The sequence below is a fragment of the Aptenodytes forsteri genome, unplaced genomic scaffold (genome assembly GCF_000699145.1).
Source record: "Aptenodytes forsteri isolate BGI_AS27 unplaced genomic scaffold, ASM69914v1 Scaffold465, whole genome shotgun sequence".
Classification (NCBI taxonomy): Eukaryota; Metazoa; Chordata; class Aves; order Sphenisciformes; family Spheniscidae; genus Aptenodytes; species Aptenodytes forsteri.
The window spans coordinates 1,813,075-1,835,984 of NW_008795039.1; the positions used below are offsets into that span (position 1 = coordinate 1,813,075).

General features: G+C 36.9%; 1 protein-coding gene across 1 annotated transcript in view; it reads right to left on the reverse strand.

Moving 5' to 3' along the window:
• The window catches only part of EPRS (glutamyl-prolyl-tRNA synthetase), a 41,117-nt gene that overhangs the window by 6,631 nt on the left and 11,576 nt on the right, over positions 1-22,910 (reverse strand). Inside the window, exons 9-30 of the mRNA XM_019471416.1 lie at positions 21,718-21,951; positions 20,164-20,248; positions 19,767-19,826; positions 17,257-17,367; positions 15,459-15,595; positions 14,520-14,727; positions 13,973-14,085; positions 13,241-13,358; positions 12,756-13,133; positions 11,619-11,849; positions 10,679-10,927; positions 9,620-9,850; positions 9,023-9,288; positions 7,797-7,848; positions 6,660-6,869; positions 6,431-6,503; positions 5,582-5,661; positions 5,138-5,239; positions 4,314-4,469; positions 3,996-4,193; positions 3,467-3,640; positions 868-1,028 (exon numbers count right to left, since the gene is read on the reverse strand). Of these exons, the coding sequence (XP_019326961.1) occupies positions 868-1,028; positions 3,467-3,640; positions 3,996-4,193; positions 4,314-4,469; positions 5,138-5,239; positions 5,582-5,661; positions 6,431-6,503; positions 6,660-6,869; positions 7,797-7,848; positions 9,023-9,288; positions 9,620-9,850; positions 10,679-10,927; positions 11,619-11,849; positions 12,756-13,133; positions 13,241-13,358; positions 13,973-14,085; positions 14,520-14,727; positions 15,459-15,595; positions 17,257-17,367; positions 19,767-19,826; positions 20,164-20,248; positions 21,718-21,951 (3,627 nt within the window). The remainder of the gene's footprint in view (positions 1-867; positions 1,029-3,466; positions 3,641-3,995; positions 4,194-4,313; positions 4,470-5,137; positions 5,240-5,581; positions 5,662-6,430; positions 6,504-6,659; positions 6,870-7,796; positions 7,849-9,022; positions 9,289-9,619; positions 9,851-10,678; positions 10,928-11,618; positions 11,850-12,755; positions 13,134-13,240; positions 13,359-13,972; positions 14,086-14,519; positions 14,728-15,458; positions 15,596-17,256; positions 17,368-19,766; positions 19,827-20,163; positions 20,249-21,717; positions 21,952-22,910) is intronic.

The window sequence follows — 22,910 nt, forward strand, 5'->3', positions numbered from 1 at the left end:
TCGGCAGGTGGTGAGCAATTGCACTGTGCATCACTTGCTTTGTGTATTATTATTATTATCATATTATTATTATCATTTTATTTCAATTATTAAACTGTTTTTTATCTCAACCCACGAGTTTTTTCTCACTTGTGCTCTTCCAATTCTCTCCCCCATCCCACCAGGTGGGGGGGAGTGAGCGAGCGGCTGCGTGGTGCTTAGTTGCCGACTGAGATTAAACCACGACACTAGGTAAAAATATTCTGCTTGTAAGCAACTTTGATCACCACAGAAGAAAGTAGGAAAACTCATCTGCCATGGGGCTGGATCAGCACCATGTTCTTTCTCAGTGTCCTTACAAACAACAATTTGCAATGACAGACATGCAAGGGATTTGGCATACGCAGTAAGCACAAATAACAGTTCCAAAAGCATTTGATTGCTTCCAAGAAAACAATACTATGAAAGTCAATAGGACATAGGGTCTTCAAATACACTTCTGAACACAGAACTTCAACTAATAAAGCTTCTTAGACGACTTTATCTTTCAAAATTCCCTACCAAAAGCATCTTTCAGGAACGAATCCTGCACATTATTATCCCATGAACTATTTATGGTGTATGTGTTTATTAATACTTTACATGAATTCACAGAAGTATTTTTTAAAATAAGTTCACAATCTTTAACATTACTATTGTGCTCATGAAACAGAAACTTCTATCACTGTATGTGAACAAGTTTCAGAGGCAGAAAAATGAAGTGTCGCAAACAGAAAGATGGGCCTAACCTGTCTTTCTGCACAGATGAACCAATAATGTGAGAAATTCTTCTGACAGGTAAAGCGCATCTGTGATTAGCACAGCCATTTACTGTACCTCTCAATTTACCTGTTGTAAAGGTTAGCATGGATCTCCTCCAAAATCTGCTTCAGTCTATCTTCTGCCTCATGTTCAGAAAAGGTCAGCTTCTGTCCTGTGTCCCTTCTAACAGCTACAAACTGTTGGCTCTTCATGTCTCGTGGTCCCACTTCAACCCTGACTGGAACACCCTTCATTAAAAAAAAGTTAGGAGTTATAACGAATAGGTCATTCTCAGAAGAGTTCATTTTCTCACGCTCTCTCTTTTTCTTTTGGTTGTTCTAAAGCCCAGTCTTAATATGCAATCACTTTACACATTTAAGTTTCTTTGGAAAAAATCAGCATATATTCCACTGCTTTTATGCATTTCTGTCTTTCCCATCCACACTCTCTTCACTTGTTCATTATACCTTGCTCCAACCTTGCTTCACTACCTTGGAGACTGCATCTGTGCCAACATGCATGTAATACTAAGACAGCTAAAGCACAGCTGAAACTACACTAAGACAGCTATCCCAGATAGTGCAAATCAGATTTTTAAAGTCTGAATGATTAAGACTTCTAAATCATTTTAATGTTCTAGTTCATCCAATAATACCTTTTAATTCTGTTTTCACAGAACACTTTCAACTGTATGAACAGCAAATAGCAAAAGTTCTGTTACATATAGCCCTAATATCGACATTAACGGCATAGAATATTTGACCACAAACAGTTGCTTTATTCATGTAAAGCTTTTATGCTTCATAAACTTGGGTGATAAGAACCATGTAATTTCTCATCTCCCACATGCCATCAGACAAAAAGAGTTTCCATTTTACTAGGCAGTTAAGAGTCTACTGAGTCTAACTTATTTTCTCTGTATCCTGCTAACATGTGTCCCAAGCTGTACACGTTCCTTCACGGGAAATGAAGAGAGTAAGTGTGAATGCATTTCGGTGTTGGTTCCCCGCCCCCGCCCCAAGGGAAATCTAATCTGTAAGCTAAAAAGCTAAAAGCTACAAACATTCTACAGTGTTCAACAGGTGAACAGGAGAATCAAAGACATTACCCAAGCTTTCTACGCATTTTGTGCCCTGGAATCTCTTCAAGTTCACAGCTTCCAAATGATTCCCTATACCTTCCCCCCGCCCCCCCCTTATTTATGCTAAAAAGATGAATAGTATAGTAAAATCTGTCTGAAGGGTGAAATATCTACTCCTACTGCAAAGCTACATAAAAAGCTATTCAAAACCGTAATTAACAAACAATTTAAACTGAACATTCTAGTTTATGGCATACAAAAAAAGCTGTCTCCATAATTAAACTCATCGGAAAGTATCTAGTATTTCTAATTGTAATACTACTTTCCAGTGAAAGAAGGATGCCTAATAGTCACGTAGGAAGACTTCCTAAGAAAGAGCAATGGAACTAATAATACCAGACATTATAAAACAAGTACCAACGACTTGGATCTTTTTGGAGGTAACATCAGAAATCTGCTAAGCTGACAAATACATAAGGCAAAATACTTTCCAGTTCTTTCTTGTACTTCTTACTCCAGTACCCTTGTATTTTTTACCCTATGAAATTCCTTATCAGTACTCAATAAAATGAGTGCACTTTGCCTGCAATTAGCCTGAAGATGCTGTTTACGTATTATGCCGGACACATTAGTACATTCTATAAAAAACATCAAGTTTGCCCCATGCTGTGCCTCCTTGATAAACCTAATTTTATTTAAAAAGTCTCCCAACACGGATTCATGGTATTAGAGCTCCATTTAAGAAAAATATAAGGTTACACAAAGGGAAGAGAACCTGGACACAGTGGGAACTTTCAACAACTTAGGGAGCTCCTATCATAGAATTGTTTAGGTTGGAAAGGACCTTTAAGAACATCGAGTCCAACCATTAACCTAGCACTGCCAAGTCCACCGCTAAGCCATGTCCCTAAAGCACCACATCAACACGCCTTTTAAATACCTCCAGGGAAGGTGACTCAACCACTTCCCTGGGCAGCCTGTTCCAATGCTTGACAACCCTTTTGGTCTTACACTGAAGATTAACATACTGAAACTAATTTCAAATTCAGAACAAAAATACGATCCCATAACATCATTCAATACATTACTCAATTTCTAATTACCATTGTTTCATTCTGTTCACTATTTTTGTTTTACAAAAGCCTCTTATATTTGATGAAGCAGAACTGTTCCTCTCAACTACTATGAGGGGAACATGGTAATTTTGAAACAAAAAAAATTGCTCCTTTCTTTGTTGATGCTGTACAGGTTTATCTTCTCTGTTCCACTGTGTGCAAGGAAGGCACTGTTGTGACCCTGGAGACACTTAAGTAGTAATACAAATTTTTAAACATGCAAGTAATTTGCACTATTAATTTCATTTTCTAGGAACATAAAGTGGAGACTTGGAAGTTCAAAAATCACTACTGACACGCAAATCCTAGCAAACAGAGCAAGTCTCAGAAAACATCTTTTCTTCATCTATTAATGAAAGTGATCACTGATTATCAGGCAGCAATTCTTCATTTAGAGAAAATATTTGCTTTCAGAATACAAGGCACGCATAACATGCCTCATACATACCCCACATATAAGCTTCAAAACACCTCCTGGAAAGAAACGTACCTTAAGTTCCCAGTGGTTGAACTTCCAACCAGGTGAATAGTTGTCTCTTAAATCAGCCCGTACACGGATATTAACACTAAGCAGCCTATTACGATATTCATTACATTTCTTCAATAAAGCCTCTTTGTCCTCTTCGGAAAGGGAATTTGTGATACCACAGGGTATAATTACAACCTGCAATAAAACATGACACGTACTTTATAAGAAAATTAGCTCCTAGTTATTACAAAAACTTAAAAACAATATTGTGGCCCTATATCCCAGTAATTTCTTTCAAGTTCTCAGAAGTAAAAGATACATTTCCCTTTTCAACCAAATGACACAGGTAAGATTGTTTTAAATAGATGGACTATTAAAGGGAGCTTATCCACCACAAGTACCCTAGTGATTTGTATTAACTTTATACAGCATGCTTTGTAATCAGACAGCTCCTATCCTACGTTAAGTCTTCCAGCTGCCCAATACGAAATGCTTGTGAATTCCAAGACAGAAAAGGAACAAAAATGGTAGTTTAAGGCATTTTACACACCTGAACACAGGCCACTCGAGGTGGGAGCACCAATCCCATGTTATCTCCATGAATCATTGTCATTACACCAATAGTTCGAGTTGTAATGCCCCAGGAATTCTGATAAGCAAACTGTTTTTCTCCTGGTTTCTTGGGATCTTCATATACGATTTCAAACATCTTTGAGAAATTCTGCCCTAGATGATGTGACGTTGCTCCCTGAAATAGTTGCACATAGAAAATTCTACTCAATGGAAAGTTAATGCTATCAAGCATCAGTTTAAGGCTTTCATCTTACTGTATTTACTGGAAAAAAATATTCTTCTAATAGAGAAATACCTGGATAGCTCTTCCACTAGCAGATATAAATGCCTCTACAGTGGTTGTATAATCACCCCCAGCGAATTTTTCCTTCTCTGTCTTCCTTCCTTTCACAACAGGTATTGCTAGGAGATCTTCGTACACTTGAGCATACAGATCAAGTATCTGCATCACCTACGATGAACATACTGTCTTAAGAATTACTCAATATTTTGCATTTGCTAAATCACGAAATATTTTTATATGTCAGTCTAAAATCTTAAAAATTTAACACTTCCTCAAGATTGTGATTAAAAAACAAGATTTCTTCAATTGCTTTAAACTTTGGCTGTTATTTTCTATGAATCAAATAGCAACAACTATAAACCATGACAGAAAACAAGAAGGGTCACTGCAGCAATGCCAGTCCAATGGCTATACTGACTTCTAGTTTCCACCTAAAAGTTTGAACGTCTGCTAAGTAAATGAAGATATGCCATGATACTCAATGAAACATCTGTCTTTTGGGCAAAGGAAGTGTTAAAATTTCTAGCAGTTAACATGTGAACGCATTATCTAGACTTTTAAGGAAAACAGTTTTTTTAAGGAAAATAACTTTTAAGGAAAGCATTCTTTATATATCACACTCTCCAAACTCCCCATATTGTTTAAAGAGACTAAAGCCTCAGACATGGGATACATCTGAGAAAAAAACGGGTTCTAGTACACTTGGCATTTTTCATGAGGGCTCCCAAAGAAAAGGAGACAGATTTCTACCAGGTCCTAGTAAAAAGATTTGTTTGTGTTGCTATGGAGTAAGGTAACTTTCTGAAAGCAAAAGCACCAGCATATTTGCTTTTTACCTCCTCTGCTGCTTCTTCATATGTTGCAAATGCCGTGTGACCCTCTTGCCAAAGGAACTCACGAGTGCGAAGGAAAGGTTGGGGATGTTTGAACTCCCAACGCTGGAGGGGGGGGAAATAAAAAAATTTAACACCATGATTAATACTAAAGTGTCAAATTATTGTTAAAAATAATGTTGATAAATAAGTATTAGAAAATTCTGAATAAAAGATAAGTAGTCAACTATTCACAGATTTCTACTTAAACAATATAATTGACAATATACATTGATAAAGTATGTTTTATTAAAAACAGTGAGAAAAACAAATCACATAAACCACATTCATACTTTTGCCATGAAGTATGTGCTGTGATCAGTATCATCATGCCATGTCCACACAGAAAAATTAGCCTACGCTGCACTTACAATACAACAGTTACTCAGAAATCATGTACAGACATACCACAACATTGCACCACTGATTAAGCTTGATAGGAAGATCCCTGTGTGACTGCACCCACTTTGCATAGGCAGGATACATGACTGTAAAAAGAAAGCAGCTTTGGGTCTCTGCACAATACAGCCAGTTTATGCCAAACCTTTCTTTTTGCTACATATAAGCTTAACATTCTTTGCTTTGAGAACTATGCTTTTATGTTTATTTCTCTTTAAAACATGTTTTTTGTCTTACAATGTAATATTTTCACTGAAAAGAGTACTTTCACTTCATCCTGTGTCTCTGCAAAATAGCTTGCTTGCTGCTGGTCGAAGTACAATCCAAAGCTTACTATCTAATGACACTACGTTTGAGTCACTGGCTTAGAGTGTGTAAATACATTTAGGTTCACAAATAAAAATTCACTGACCTCGAGATTTCAGGATGCTATACCATACCTGATTCAATTAAGAACTCATCCAGCCTTAGATCTTAAAACGTTTAAATTACTCAGAGGAAATTTTAGTAAAAGCTAGTTTCACAGCTATAGTCAAAGTACATGCAAAACTGAAGTGAATTATGAGATGAAGAAATTTTCTTATAAACAATATAAAACAAACAACCAAACGTTTTTCAGTCAAAGCAAGTCAGTCTTCAGGATATTAATGGAAAAATTCCTAGAGTATACATTTCCCAGAAAAGCCCATTTAAGGGAACATATAGTGTTGTGACATTTGCTATAAGCAGCAGCAAATTTAGGAAATTTTAATACAGAGTTATAGAAAACATTCTAAAAAATGGGTTTCCACTTTTCAAAAGGGATGCTTGTCTGTCAGCTACTCTATACCTGCCAGACTGCATGAAAAAGAGGTCTACCTGTTTCACTTGTGGGACGTACAGCAATTGGTTCAGCCAGATCTGCTTTCCCGGATCTTGTGACCCAAGCAACCTAAGGGAAGAAAAAAAAGGGGCGGGGGGATAAAATAAATTAAAAAAAAAAATCAAACACAACGAGTTTGAAAAGAACCTTACTTTCGTACTCAGCTGCAGACTAAGTGGTTGGGTTTTTCTTGTACTCAGATTAAAATAATGTTTTGAAGTGTACCTCAGGAGCAAAGTCAGCAATATGAGTCTTCTCTTTCTCTAGGGCAGCCTGGGACACAAACATGGGGAAGTAACAGTTTTCCACTCCAAGTTTCTTGATCTCTGCATCGAAGAAGTTCTTGATAGCTTCCCAAATAGCATAAGCCCAAGGACGAAGAAAAACCCAGCCACTCACATCATAGTATTCAATCATCTCTGATTTTGTGATCACCTTTCAAAAGATTATTTAGATACTGAAGTTTCAATTTCATACACAAAGAACATTCACTAATTCAAGCGTGTGGCATGCAATTCAAGAAAAGTCTCCTATTTAAAAGTCTTTGTGCTCAAAAAGTTAACAAAGATATGCTTTGAGATATCTGTTGTTACGCTTTTGTTACCTATAATTAGAGAAAGTTAAGCAGGAACATTAAGTTTAATAATAGATCTGAATAATGTGAACACTTAAAAACTGAATTTCATGAATCCAAGTAAGAGACAGTAGCTAATTTCCGGGAACCAACAAACTGCACTTTTTGTAAGAAATGTCTCTATCTTATGTCAGAAAATATTTTTATTCCTTAGGGTATATGCAAAAATTATACTAGTGAGAGGCAATGTACACCAGTGACATCTATTTTCAATCTTTCATAAGTAGGCGAATCTAAACTAATCATCTCTATAATCTAAACTAATCATCTCTACTCTGGTTGCTTTGAACCTCATAAGCCAGCAAACTCATTCCGGATCAACGGTACTAACTTTGTTATACATCATCTTGAGGCGAAATAAAACTCCCAAGCCTGTGAAATTCCTATCACTTCACTGAAGTTTTGCACTCTTAATGAAAGAGGAATTCATACATGAATTAAGAAGAGAGAGAGAGAGGGAGGGAGGGAGGGAGGGAGGGGGAAGGTGAAATGGTTGATGCTCATCCTTTTTACAGCTTCCTAAATTTATTCAGCTCTTCAATCCAGGCACTTCTATTTAAGACCATGATAGCAATGTAAACAATAGAAAGAGCAAGTATTTTGTTTTGTATTTAAAAAAAAATAAAACCACAAAAAACCAGAAATACAAGATAAGATACAAATCCAAAACAGATTTTGATTTATAAGACAGTGAAATAATTCTTCAATTCAAACTGATGTGCACTTACCTGAGAGAACCAGTCTGCAAGATTTTCTTCTTTTTTAGCTTCTAGACCCAGCCTACGGTATTAGAAAAGAACCAGATTTGTGCTGTACAGCATTTAGCAGTGAATTTCATCCTAACCCCCAATTTTTTTTTTGACAGTTCAGTATGTATTGGCTAGTAGGAATTGCTAGCATTTTTCCTTACCTTGGCTAGCAAGAATATTTCATAAAAACAGCTCCATTTCTTTTCTACTGTTTGAACCCTTCTAATTCTCACCATAGTTGCATCAAAGAACCTCATAATGATACATTAAAAAACCCAAGCACCTCCAGTAAGAACCTAAGACTAACCAGACCTGTGTGTAAGCTGTCTTACTCTTCGTTTTAAAAATTTCTTACCTAGCCAGTGGCTACAATTTCAGGAAACACATGCAACTTGAATTCACCATTCACGTGAATGTCAGTCACAGTATTTGAGACTGAAAACTGACCCTACCACCAAAATAAAGATAACTAGTAAAAATACAAGGTTCTAAAGAAGGCTAAACTCACCAGACTCAAATGACAGTAGAGAAAAGTAAAGTTTTTATATCTCTACAGAGAAGTTTTAAGGGTGAAAAATGCATTTTTACGGCATAATTTCTATACAAAATAACTACATCTCTGTCTCTAACGTGATTTATGTATCTGAAAGAGGAAACAAATAGTGCTGCATAATACACGCTGTGGAAAGACTTCTAAACTTTCAGAGTGGGAGCAGGAGAGGGGATGGACAGCAATCATCACTGGAGAGTTCCACCATCAACAACAGCAGTGCCTTGCTCTGGGTTGGGCTACATACTTCTCATGGTACTCGCAGTAAATATTTTGGAAACCCTGGTACAATTAAATAAGCATAAGGGGTTTTCTTCTCCGGGGTTTCTACTGAGCAAGACACAGCAGCACGTTTACAGAAGCAAATAATGAAGCATAGCAAGTTCTCAATGACAGTAACAGTACCCACAGTAACAGAGTGTGCACACTGCTTTATGTCTTCTACAGGCTAGGTAGAATTTTCCTCAGTAGGATGCCGATACACTAAATAAACTTTGGTAACTTGCTTTTGGCTTGATCCTAAATATGAAAATGAACATAGTTGTTCTGCAGATGTCTAAGCTTTCGAGTGAAATCAGAAACCTGTAAAACTCTAACTCTGAATAGAGGTAAACAGTTGAGGTTTCTGGCAAATAGATAAAGATTGCATCTTTACCTCGTTTGTTTCTTAGGGCCTTGACCCTCTCCTGATCCATTTGAGGAGAGTTCATTACCACTCTGTCCTTGCAAAGGTTCTTTTTTTGGACCATCATTTTGCTTCTGTTGCTTACTCTGCTTTTCAGACTTGTTCTCTTTCTCTTTCTTCTTCTTGTCTTTCTCATCAGTGCCACCAGCAGAAACTGGTTTATAGTCAATTCCTGCAACAGACTTATACTGGGCCTTCAACTGAAGAAGTTCCTTAACAGCTGCATCTATCTTTTCCTTGAAGAACAAAAAAAAATAAATTCATACAGAAATCACAGGAATAAAATGGCTCTATCAAAAAAATAAAAATGCATCTATGTATGGCATTGTGGACATCCACATCGTGTTGGGGGGAAAATCTGCAAAAGCCAATACTTAACTTAAATGCGTTAACATTTTAAAGACCATATCTGACAGGAATAATTTTAAAAGTACGTTTCAGATCTCAGAATTCAAATGTTGCCTATTCTAAATGTACATTTCTAATTCCCATAATCAAAAGAAATTTAAAATAGATTTCTAGATTTAAATACATCTATTACATTTTTATATTGCAGTATGTTTTTACCTTTTCTGCTTTTTCCGATTTCAATTTCCTAACTTCATCTCCTTGAAGAGCTACTTTGCTAAACAGGGCTTTAGCTTCGGGTGTCTCTGGACCACCAGGTACTGTGTTTGATGCTTGAGGCAAAGCACCTTGAGCTGCTGGTGGATGTCCCGGCTTGTAGTCCTGCCCAGTCTTTTCCTTGTAGTCAGCTTTTAGAGAAAGAAGGAGTTTTACTGCTTCATCTATTTCACCCTATATGGAGGACAAATAGCAGGATGTACTGGTGAGAATTAAAGACAGAACTGACAAGGAGCATTGATTTTCAGGCTAAGAAAATAAAATTTCCATCTAGCAATAAACAGTGCTTCATAATTAGGGGAGGACTCATGTAACAGCTCTTCCCCAAGCAACAGGAGTACGTTTGAGAGCTGTCACATTATACCAGAATGTTCCCCTAGCCCACCTGGCCAGCTACAACCCATTAATAATTGCAGCAGAATCTACACTGAAAAATACAATAAACTGTTTTAGAAAAGGGCTTTTCTAAAAAAACCAACCAAACAAACAAAAAAAACCACCAAAAAACAACCCAACCAATTCTGCAAGGTAGAAATATAGGTGGAAAAAACCAGCAGCTCCTGAAAACATACAGGTTTGTCTCGTGTTCTTTTCCACAACTATCACTGAATTTGTCAAGTTTTGAAAAGTCTTGCTATTGTTGCAGTACACTAGATACTTTTATCTTCACTTGTCCCAAATACAGCAAGAAAAAGCAAAATACATTAACAACTTATGCAGGGTTGACATCTGCCATGCTTGTGCCTATTCATCTAGATGTGAGAGGTTAAGTTTGACTTTCTATACCAGCCGAATTTAGAATTTATATCTGAGTCAAGAAAGTATCCAGCATCAGCGTAGCCTTGTGTGGCATTGTCAGACCATGCAGGTTTGATTGCTAAGCTATGGCCTGGACATAAGGGAGTTTAGTACACTGTTTGTTCATTACTTGGTGAAAGATTTCCCCCCAGTGGCAAAATGTGGTAAGAATTACAATTGCTTACTCTCTATTTACTATTATACCTTGGAAGCTTTCTCTGCTTTGAGTCTGCGTACCACTTCCCCTTGTTCAGCTACATTATCATAAAGTGCTTTGCCATCCACTAAGCTAGAGGGTGCCAAGTTACTGCAGCATACAGAAGATGGAAGTGTAGTAGAAGGTATACAAGGAGGAGCTGAAGGTGGATTTCCAGGCTTGTACTCCTGACCTGTCTTTTGTTTATATTCTGCTTTTAGATTTAAAAGAGTTTTCACAGCCTCATCTATTTGTTCCTGAAGCAAGAAAGGAAAAACAACAGTTACAGATAAAGATAGAAACAACAGAGATGCAACACAATAGCTAAGATAACATAACCTTTACTAGAATAGCACTAACTTAGCTGTTGTAATAAAACTTCTAGAGCTAACTTGTTAGTAAAAGTTGCCATTATTGACTTCTGCGGTAAAACTTTTTAGCCACAATACCTACAAGTTGCACATCAAAGGACCTAATCAGGCAGTATATGTAAGGGCTGATTTCTGTGCCACGAAAGCTTCCCATTTAGGCGGCTTAGTTCCCTGCAGTTACAGCAGTCCATGACTTTTTACACTGGAGAATGGGAGCAAATGCTCAGACTCCGAATAAAGAATGGTTCCCTGGCCACTATCAAATTACTACCAAATTTATTATTGTTATTCTAGCTTTCAAGTTACATCCCTTTTTTCAAGTTACCACCTATATTCTGCTTCACTTATCTTGCATCACTAAGAAAAGAACCTGTTTATTTATTTTCCAGGTTCTCCATGCACTATCACAGAACTCATGGAGTCAGCCGTATCAGCTTAAGAGAATTTGGGAAAGCACTTCATGGAATTTCAAAGTACTTGCTTATATTTTGTTCCTCAAGTTTCACAAAACCTGTCATTAGGTTTTAGTCTAAACTGAAAATATTGTTCCACTCAGAAGTATTCGCTGCTATTACACCTTTGAAGCTTTCTCCGATTTAAGCGTGCGGACCACTTCGCCTTGTTCAGCTACTTTGTCGTATAGAGACTTGCTGTCTACTGGACATGGGGATGGAAGGGCAGAAACAGAAGAAGACTGAGGAGGGACAAAGACCACAGGTGGGCTTCCAGGTTTGTACTCCTGGCCTGTCTGTTGTTTATATTCTGCCTTTAGGGATAAAAGGACTTCCACAGCAGCACCTATCTCATCCTGAAAGAGAAAGGACGGGGCAGAAAGAGGGAGGAACAAAGACATAGAGACATAAGACACTGAAGTGCACCTTAAATACTTTTATGAAAAGACCCACAGTTTATGTGCACCTATTCCATTTTCTTAACTCTTTAGTAGAGTTGTTCAGAGAAGTTTTCTCTACTACTTTCCTACTGCAATGAAGTAACTCCTGTTAAGGGATATACAACCCCAATAGTGCTAAATAAAATTATAATAATAAATTAGTTTAGATCTTCCCATTTATTTAGATCTTATGGTGCCACCAAGACACTATTATGAACAGTATTTAACCACCAGGCAAAGTGTGTTATTTCCCATCTGTTCATGCTCTGCATTAGAAAGAACAGAAAGAAAACAGCTACTAGTAGCTATGTTTTCTAAGCTCAGCTCCAGACAGGAAGAGGTTTCAAAAATATCTGTAGTATTTGGGCCTTTACTTTATTTTTTCCCTTCTGCATTTTGTTTTTGTTTTGTTTTGTTTTTAACATCTAAATAGCAACAAGTCAATCCTATGAAGTCACATAATGTGACCATATTCAGTTAAATAAATAAATAAATAAATACTGCAGGACACTTCAACCCCAAGGACCAGATTTGGATACTTAATCAACTCATACAGTGGGGTGAATCCTGTCCACCTTTCAAAACAGCAGTCCAAGAAATATAGGAATTTACTTGCATCTTTATGAATATTAACACAAACTTTGTCATACATATCTAGCTAAAAGATAAGTATTGGAAAACACAAGTCTTGACAGAACAGAGCCCAGTGCAAATGATGATCACTATGGAAACATGGAACCATAAGCACCCATTCACCTCCACAGACAGAGGACAACAGGCTATGCAAACCCAAACAAAAAAAATACCAGTTTAATCAGCCACCTTAGGTGCTTTCTCAGCTTTCAGTTTTCGGACCACTTCTCCTTGCTCTGCTACTTGATCATACAGAGCTTTGTTGTCCAGGTTACCGGAGGTCCCAAGCTTTGAAGACACACACTGTTCAGTTACAGATACTGGAGGATTTCCAGGCTTATACTCCTGGCCCGTCTTCTCTTTGTATTCTGCTTTCAAGGCCAGCAACCGTTTCACAGCTTTATCAATATCTTCCTTCGCTGCCTTCTTAGCTTTCAAGTCACGAACTATATCACCCTGTGCAGACACCCTGTTGTAAATGACCAGGTGACCTTCAGACACAGTACAGGTTGGAGTAGAGATATCAGCAACAAGTGGAGCAGATTTTCCTTTTACAGCAGAACTAGCCTGAAAAAATAAAAAAAAAAGCAGCCAAGTATTCAGCATGATAAACTTGTACAGTAATATATGTACAGTAGTACATTTTATGGCACTTTTCTAAAACACAAGTTTACCTCTTTCTTTGCAGTTTCAGCTTTGGTCTTCTCTTTTGACCCAGATGTTGGCATTTCCTTAGTGTGTCCATCAGGGATGTAAATCAAAATGCACGGGGCATCTTTACAGCTGTAAGGACTATAAAAGCATTTATAGAAAACACAATAATAAAGGAAATACAAGATACATATGAAATGTTTATTGAAACAAATGTTCCACTCTTTCTACAAGATGCTCTGGCACAACTGCAATTTTATCTTTGTACACAACTGTAGTTACCCAAATTTACATAATTGGGGATCCGCATTGATTCCTTCAATCAAGTTTTCTTTATGTTATAATATTATGCTGAAATGCAGTGTAATTTAGATGTTTGGTAGCTTGCTAAATAACTGTTACAATTAAATAGTATGTGCACGCTCTAATTGGGCAAATGACTGTTTTATTCCATAACATTATTCCTTAATTTATATACTTAGAATCACAAGGAAACCACGATCTCTTTACTAAGTCCACGTTAGTTGGAGTGCACCAAAAGCGCCACGTGCTTGGCTTAGACAGTTTGAAGAGGTAGGAACGTACAAGCTAAGAGCTGTGCCAGTCCACAGAAATATTCCACAGAAAGGTCATGGTAAAGGAGAAAATATTTGCAGGCAACATTACTCTTGCCAACGCACATGTGAAAACATTACAACACAACAAGCTAAAGCAAATTCTGTGAAATCTGCTTAGGCCATTCTTAGGTAGCTTACCTCACTGGCTCATAGGGCTGATCACAAATAAAGAATCCTCTCCTCTGAAGTTGTATGATGTCCCCTTTTTTTAACTCCCTAAGGCAAGGATCACCTAACATCAGTTCTTCTTGCTGTAAGTGTTAAAAGAAATCAGTCCAAATCTAACAGAGCGCAAGAAATAGTGAGAAATACAGTAGAGCTGTAGAAGGATAGTGGTGATTTTCCGATTTTGGAAGTGTTGAAATGTTAGTTAATTCCAGGGGCAGCAGAACAAGTACTAGCAAGAATATGCCATATCATAAGAATATATCAAGACAAAACCTCAAACTATTGGTCCCAGATGTGTAAAAGCCAGGTAATGCCTGAGAAAAAACGAGTCACATTTTAATTTTGAAATTATGAGAGTTTAAATGGAAACATGGAAACTAGATGCATCAGCACATGATTTACTTGTTTGACAAATGAAATTTTTAAATTAAAAAAAGAGTAACTAGAAATAGTGATGGCAAAGAAACCCCACAAACATTAAGCTTTATGGAATAAAGGGGACAAAAAGATAACTTACCTTGCTATTTCGGTTGATATATTGCTTGAAATCTTCATCTTTACCTAGAACTGGCTTAGTGATCAGATGCTCATAATTAACACAGACAGTTGGGATGAGTGGTGCACGTGGCGTTTCTGCTAACCAAGTGATCTTAGTCGTTTTTTTGAAGTCCTTATTCTCTAAGTTCAACTTGGCATCGATGGACACAGTTTTTCCACTTGAATTTCTACAGGAAAACAGAAATAATAGGAGTAAAGCCTAAATGATTAGTTCTCATTTGATACTACAGACCATCAATAGATTCACTGAAAAACAAGTGTTCAGAGTTCATTTTGAAGTGTGGGAGACATAGAAAATGAAAGAGTGTATTCACTCCTGTTGAAGTTCTCCTTTAATTTTATTTCTTAAATATCAAGAGACAGTAAAGAACACGGGGGAAAAAAATCTCCATATATTTATGTCCTCTATCCCAGCTCACCCCATTCTGCCACTGTCTCAACACAACCATTTCAAAGATATTGTGATGACATTAATGGTCTCCTTCCCCACCTCAACAGTTCTGCAACTGAAACTGTGATAGGTTTAGTTTTTTAGTATGCAAAAGCTGTATTCGTTACAGGGTGAAAGTTGTTAAAATTCCAGGTGGGTTTTTTTGTCTGAAAAAGCTGTTTCACGGTGGAAACATTACCGTAGAAACATGGAGAATGCTGAATGAGAGGAACATGCAGTATCAGGACTGACTGGTGATTTCAGACCTGAATCTACAGTAAAATATGCTCTACGCTAAAATACAGTTTTGTAGCATATTTCAAAGTAGATATCTATATATAGAATCATAGAATGGACATAGATGGACAATCACTAATATTTTACCGTTACAAGCTACCTATTAAAAAAAAATATCCACAAAAAACTGAAAAGCAAAAATTAAATTTCATCTCCCAGTAAACAGGTTACCTGTTTAATTTGGTGATGATAATATTGCCCCAATTTATGAATGTAACCACCTCTCCCTCTGTCAGGGTCTCTGCATCTGCACCCTCGATCAGGACTCTGGAGCCATACCACACAGGTTTCAACCCAACATCGGCATTCTGTGAATAATGATTTTAATTTCAAAGGAGAGATTGTTATTATATAAGCTGACTAAAGTTAATGCAGTGCCAAAACACTGCTTTATTTATGATAGAAGACAGATGAAGATAGAAGACAGACAGTAACAGTAATGCAAAGCTATAGTATTCTTCTACAATGCTCTCAGGTTTCTCGTTCACAAGTGTTGCATGCATTCCTCTGATGGTACACTGAAAAAATCCTATCTTCTGTCAAATCCTAGCTCCAATACAACTGATAGCATACCCCATTTCCTTAAGGTCCATACATCTTTAAGATCTTACAGGTAAAAACTAAGAAAGTTTTTCTCAAGTGTCCATTTTGCTATGCAAATTCCCTTCAAAAATAATTTCATAACTCTCATTCTTACATTTTTATATAGTTAATGTGGAAACAAATATGGAGTTTCTCTCAGCTGCACAGATTTTTAAAGACAGAAATTGGAAATATGTCGCTTATAACACTAAAAATACTCAGCTTTAAAGCATCTCAACAATGGAGATAAACTTTTTTTTAAAACCAAAAAAAAAAGGCAGACAGCTGGGAGTTCAGACTTTTTCAACTGATCAGGAGTTTTAAATTTGTTTCTTCTGGTTCGCACTTATTTCATTATATACTGGAGGCAGCATTTTTAATATCAATGTTTTAATATGCTGGCTTGCATCTGACCAAACTTCAGACTTTTTGACTCTTAAAGAGTCACAATTCTCACTTGCATCTGCTCAAAACCTGTTTCCTTGTTTATCTGCCACGGGAAAAAGGGCAAACTAGATGTCCACCTCTCAGTTACAAGAAACGGCTACAGGAACACTCAGAGCAACAAAATAAAAACAAAGAAACGAAGCAAAACCTCAACAATATTCATTTGTTTCTCAGTATAAGTGGGATATCTAAGGGATGCTTTTAGTGAAGCTTAAGTACAATTCAAGATGCCATGTTCAAAGGAAAGCATCTTTCCTAATTGTAGTGCCAAAAAAGGATTGTATCAGTAACACACTCCCCTTCTTAAGGGGTATTATTCTGTTTACTGGATACTAAGAGTATCAAATTAATATTGATACTCTTGTATTGATACAAATTAATTAATTTTGATAATAACTCTTTGCTATCCAAATTTAAAAGTCATACTTAAAAATCCAGAAATTGGTAGAATTAAGTTTAATATATCACTTCTCTACACAAGTTTAATTTCATAAACTATTTTTAAAAAAATCTCCTGCATTCCCCACTCTTATGGATAAGCAGTATCTACTGTATTATACCCATAAAGCTTGAATAACATTTTATATTTAAACTTCTCTGTGAAATTTAGTATCAAACAATAATAAAAACAGTCTGAGCATCACTCCATACTTGTAACATCTCGCCTGTTCTGAAAACTCCCAGAGAGGCCTTTCAAGGCACTGTCTATACACACTCTCCATATTTACAAAAGCAGTTTCCTACACCCTCTTAACAGGAAAAACATGTTCAGTAGTTGCCCACTTTTTGACAATTCTGTGAAAAAAAGTACACCTTGGTTTTATCTCATGCTGCCTGAGCAAGTTAAAAGCAGGACTCTCCTTGCTGACTGCTCCAAGCCAAGGTACTTCCAACCTTACTTCTCTGCAACACAAGAATATTAAGAGAATAAAGCAAGAACCTTTGGATGTTTAGCCACTTCTTTCATCTCCTCTTGAGCTTCAGGAATATTTACTGGGACCACTGCATCTTTCAGTAAAGCAGTGTACCGAGGTGCTACTGGGTCTATAACCTACAGAAAACAAATGAGGCAGATCATGAATATATGACATGGACAGAGAAATAAGATGTTGTATAAAACAACAACCACCAAAAAGGAATATTAACTGGTATTCTTTATGTTACTGCATTTTTTTATGTTTGCTTTAATGTTACTTTAATCCAAAGCTATAGAAGAGAAAAGTGAGAAAACAGTGGTAATACTTCAATTTCCCATCTTTACCGAAATACTTTTGAGTAAAAACTATAGACTGGGTAGTACTGACACCAGAAGTAACCAAAATTGTGAGCTAATGCCTCATAGGGAAGACAGCAAAATGTACTTTGATATAGTTTTACTATGCACATAGGCTATTACATCTGGACCGCTTTCTCTCTAGGTAGCTGAATTTAAAGCGATAATTTATCAGTGCAGTTCGTTCTTTTACCAGCAGCACAAGACCTGATCCCATACTCATTTTCCAGGTCAGTACTCCAGCAGAATCAGGGACAGACCTGGCTATAGAGGAAGCACCAATTAAGTCTGCAATTTTAATACAGACGCATTAGATACTATAATAAGGCAACACCGTAACATTGATTTCATCAGGATTTCTACAACATAGTTTGGCAAGAAAAAGATACCACTAAAATATCTTCCTGTATTTTTATTGCCCATTTTCAAACTCAACTGACGTAGTTTTTCACAGCATTTTTCATACCTGAAATACTGGTTCATCAAACTGTTCAGAGGCACTTAAAAACAGAATTCAAGGAAAACAGTTGTCTAGGTCCAAAAGGAATATCAGAGATCTACCAGTTTAACTGGAAACTAACACAAAGGAAAACACCTGCTTTTATTAATATAAAGTGATTTTTTTTTTCTCCTTAGTTTATTCCTGCTCAAGTGAAAACACTACATGGCAATTTTAGAAAAAAAATATTTAGCATCTAATTACTTGACATTAGCAAGTAAGGTGATATGATGATATACTCGTAAGAAGTCACACATTTGTAAGTTCATAGTCACTGAAGTCAGACTCTTAAATATTAGACAAACACTTTAAAAAAGGACTTGTGTATGTCTCTCAAAACATAGGTGTATTATGTGATTTAATATCATAATTTGGATAACTAAATGACCGAATTTTACAATATTACCAGGCTCTTCATTTTACTCATTAAATCTTACAATCCTTCCTCAGATGACAGTTGTTAAAAAGTCAGCAGTATAATTACAGGATAACATATAAAATAAGAGCTCTCACACTGATGAAGTCTTTGAGCTCAGAACTACCTGCATGCAACCAATTGTTTTTCCTCATATTGCAGATTGCAAACTATCTGCACAGATACATGTAAATAAAATTGGCTAATAAATATGGTGCTGTCCAAGAAGTTGAGTCAGAGGTCTAAGAAACTCAGTTTAAAAGCCAATTCAAAAAACGAGCCCTAACAGTCCATTGTGGATTTTTCCCCAAAATCCAATGCTTAGTCATAAATACATTTATGCAGCAACAGAAAGAACCAATTCATAAACCTTTGTGTATGTAGCAGACCAAATACAAAATACATGAAGAAATACAAGACACATGCCAGACAAGCAAAAACCACTTAAATGAACAGATCTGGGTACTATCTAAACAAAACCAAGCAGGAATCCCAATGCAAAATAACAGGTGTTTCCACAATCACACAAAATATGCAATCAGCATTATAACAATCCGCCTTATTATAGTGTCCAAGCATCCGCTGCCAAAAAGCAACTAACCATGTCAAGATGCAATATTCCTTATTTGACATTCAGTCAGAAACATCAGCAGTGCTGGCTTTATCTACATAGGCAGCATACCCAGCGCGTTAGTCCTTTTGCCACAGAAAGGAAAAGTGGCCAACGTGAATCAAATTGATTAAGATTTGTGTTTATGTTAACAAATAAGCCAAACCAGAAATGGGCAGCCTTTTAAAACTAGGAATAATGCATTTTCAGTGGGTTTGTAGAGCTCCTGTTATATAAGCAAATGTGACTGTGCTATGAAGCTGCAAAATGATAGCTTATGCTATGTATGCTTACAGCACTGTAAGCTATATGCTAAGGTAAAAAGCATTAAGTAATACCTTCTTACAGATAGCTCGCAGCTTGAAAGCAGAAAAATGAAATGCAGTTTTCATATCAGATTTTACAGCATATATCATTATCTTTCCCCGTACTACTAAGTAAGGCAAGTAAGTATTGGTATAGGAGAATCAATAGGATTAGTGCTAGATCAGGTTAGAAAGGGGGGGACATTCCATTTTCCTGAAAGTGTGCCAAATGATGCAAGATACTGCAACTGCTACTTGTTGTCATAAGCACTCCAATGAATGCTGGATTCTCTACATATCCCAGAAAGAGGATTTCAGGAGTAGCATCAAATTCAAGTAAGCACATACCTTTTTGTTAAAGGACCAAATTTTATCCCACTCCATATTCACGACAGATCGAGAGGAACCCTGGAAAAAACCACATTAATATAAATATTCTAGCTATTAGACCCATTTAAAACAAACTCCTTTAAAGATTACAAACCCTCTACTGTTTGCATTCATCAAAACAGTTTAGAAAGGCATCCTGAGCTTGCAAAATACATACTTTTTGAAATAAGAAACCTGCTACCCCATTTTGCCAGGACCTGCTCATAGGTGTTAATATTGTTGAAGCAGTACACATGAAAGCAACAAACGTTCAAAAGAAGAAACCTCCCAGTGATAAGTACTTTAACTGAAACTTCTCAAAAACTTGTCCTTACCAAGTGAGAGTCAAAGAATTGGAAGAAAAGAAAACACCCACCTGAGCAGCAATAAACTGTTTTAGCCCTTCTACTGTCATGCCTCTTCTTAGGACACCACGCACAGTGGGAAATCTTGGGTCATCCCTAGTAGACAAAGACGTTTCATCAATATCACACGCTAAATTCTACCTATTATTGAGGCTGATCAAAAACTTTACTAATACTGCCACACATGAAAGGCCCAGCTTCAGCGTATTTCGCTTGTGTGAGTCAAGAGCTAGATGAGAAGACCTAACTGAAAAGACCGAGCTCTTATCCATACAAAACATGTGGTGCAGATTTTCTTCTACTTCACCCCAGGGACAGAAGCCATCTCTTGGTGAAGTGGCTCTTCTCCTATATCTATTCAATCTTAAGTCCCTCAAAAACTGGCAAGGCAAAAGTTATGTCCCTACCACATTACTTCCTTTTCAATGGCACCTGAATAATGGAACCGAAACAACAGGGCTTGTTTGTTTCTTGCTCAAGAGAAACCAGAAAGAGATGAGTGACAATGACAATGGTATCTCTCAATGACATAAGTGATAGAATTCTATGATTTTACTCTCTTATGCAAGAAATAAAAAGGCCTAATCTGAAATGTATAATGTGTGTTGGTGGGAACAAGAATCAAACCTTGCTGAGGACCTAACAGGGAGGCTTAGGGAGGGAGAGGTCATCATAAGACCTGCTACACATCTAGGGGAAAACAAACAAACAAAAAAGAATTTTGGCTCTAGCAGAGCGGCTCCACGCATAAGTTAGGAATCTAGGCTTCCAACACAATTGAAAAATAAAACAAAACAAAACACATTTGGCACACCTAAGCAAGACAACCAGGCAGCCTAGTAACTTGTGTAAAATGATGCTCCCATAGGCTGAGCACAGAGTCACCTAACACCAGCCCAGGAAAAACACCACAAGCAGTTGTCTAACTTAGTGTTATCCATGGATTTATTCAGACTCCTGTACTATGAGGAGAGGACTTTAGATGGTGTGCTCCTACAGCTAGTCCATTGTGGGAATGAACAAAGAAGGAGCCTCTCCAGACTCCGAACTACTTGCAGAAGTGTAAACCCACAGCTCACCCTTTCTAGGAAAATACTTAGGCTACTAGGCCACCGAGCACCACCTGCAGAAATCCAGTTAACATGAAAAAAAGAACAGAAAGAAGCAGGGCAGGGCAGGGCAGGCAGGAGGGAAGTAGGACAGAGTTGACTGCATGGATAGGACCAGGCGTTCTTCAATTCAGGCCCCCTTCTGGCATTGCTCAGGAATGTATCCGATGACTCAGAGTGGAAAATGTGTAACTAGCACCCATAGCAAGAGCCAGAGTCCAAAAATAAGCTACCTCATGTTTATTACAGGATATGAATATGTATGTACACAGTTACTGTAGAGTAGTAAACAGACACATTGTACATGCCGAAGCCACTGTAATTATCTGTTCTTAAATATTGTTTAAATATTCATTCATGCTGCTTTGATGTCTAAGCACTGTCCAAAACAGAGAATGCGTGCATCAGTCACGAGTATCTTAAGGAACAATGCTGAACTACAACCATGTAACATACCATCCATCCACAAGACCTTCGTTGACAAACCACGTAAGCTTTCTCTTAGAGAGCACAGTGTTGTTGAGGTTTAGCCGGCTATACTCCCATATATATGGTTTCCTTATGCCCAGTGCCTCAATGATCCAGTAGAATTGTTCATCTCTGTCATGGTATTCAGTTGTTCTCAGTGCATGTGTGACACCTTCAATACTGTCAACAATGGGGCAGGCAAAGTCATATGTGGGATAAACCCTGAGAATAAAGACCTTCAATTAGCAGGGCAGAAGAACAAAACACTTTCCTCACATGTAAACATTTAAGCTAAGCATAATTTATATTTATATATTATAAATATTTATAATCTATGATCCTGAAAACTTTCAGATCAAGACTAAAACAGCACACACACAACAAATTGTCCATAAAAAGATCCATAGGGCAATACATTTTTAAAACAAATAAATCCTTCAAGAAATTAATTGATGATAGCCTTAATATTCAAGATTAAAAAAAAAATCCTACACCGCTACTGTTCTTTTCAAACACATAAAATGCTGACTGATAAGGATTTTTTTCCTTAAATATCAAAAAGAATCATTAGTTGACTGAATAACATGCAAAGCTTTCATGTTTAAAAATAAACCCCTGCCCATAGACATAGCTTTACTATTATGCACACATTAAATCAATGTTTCCAAAAAGGGAGTTGTATAGCTGGAAACAGAGGTTTCAAATAAGCACTGAACCATAGCCTTGAACAATCAGGTAGGCTTACTTCAATGCACAATGTAGTAATTCTTCACTCTGCACAAAGACAGCAGTTGCTGTGAAAATGGAAGCAGCCACTCAGGTAAGTAGATCAAGGATGTTTTGCAGCAATATAAAAATGTAGCAATGTAAAATTGCCATGGTTCTGTTTAAGCTCCAAGAGCTAAAGCAAACAGCTCTGTTGTCCAAGATACAGCCATTAAGGCTTAATTCATGTTTTGACTCAAAGCTCTTCATGACTTACAATGTATTTATGGACCAAAACTGAAATAATATTCACTGCTGACTATGATCACCCACTCACAGGTTTTAAAAGTCATTTGCAGAAGTTTCAGAAAGTCAAGAAACTCATTACATATTCTGACTGAAAAATGCTAGCAGGTCCCAAGTATTAAAAGAAGTTTACTAAGGAATGGTAAATGCCCTGAAAAGAGCAAAAATCA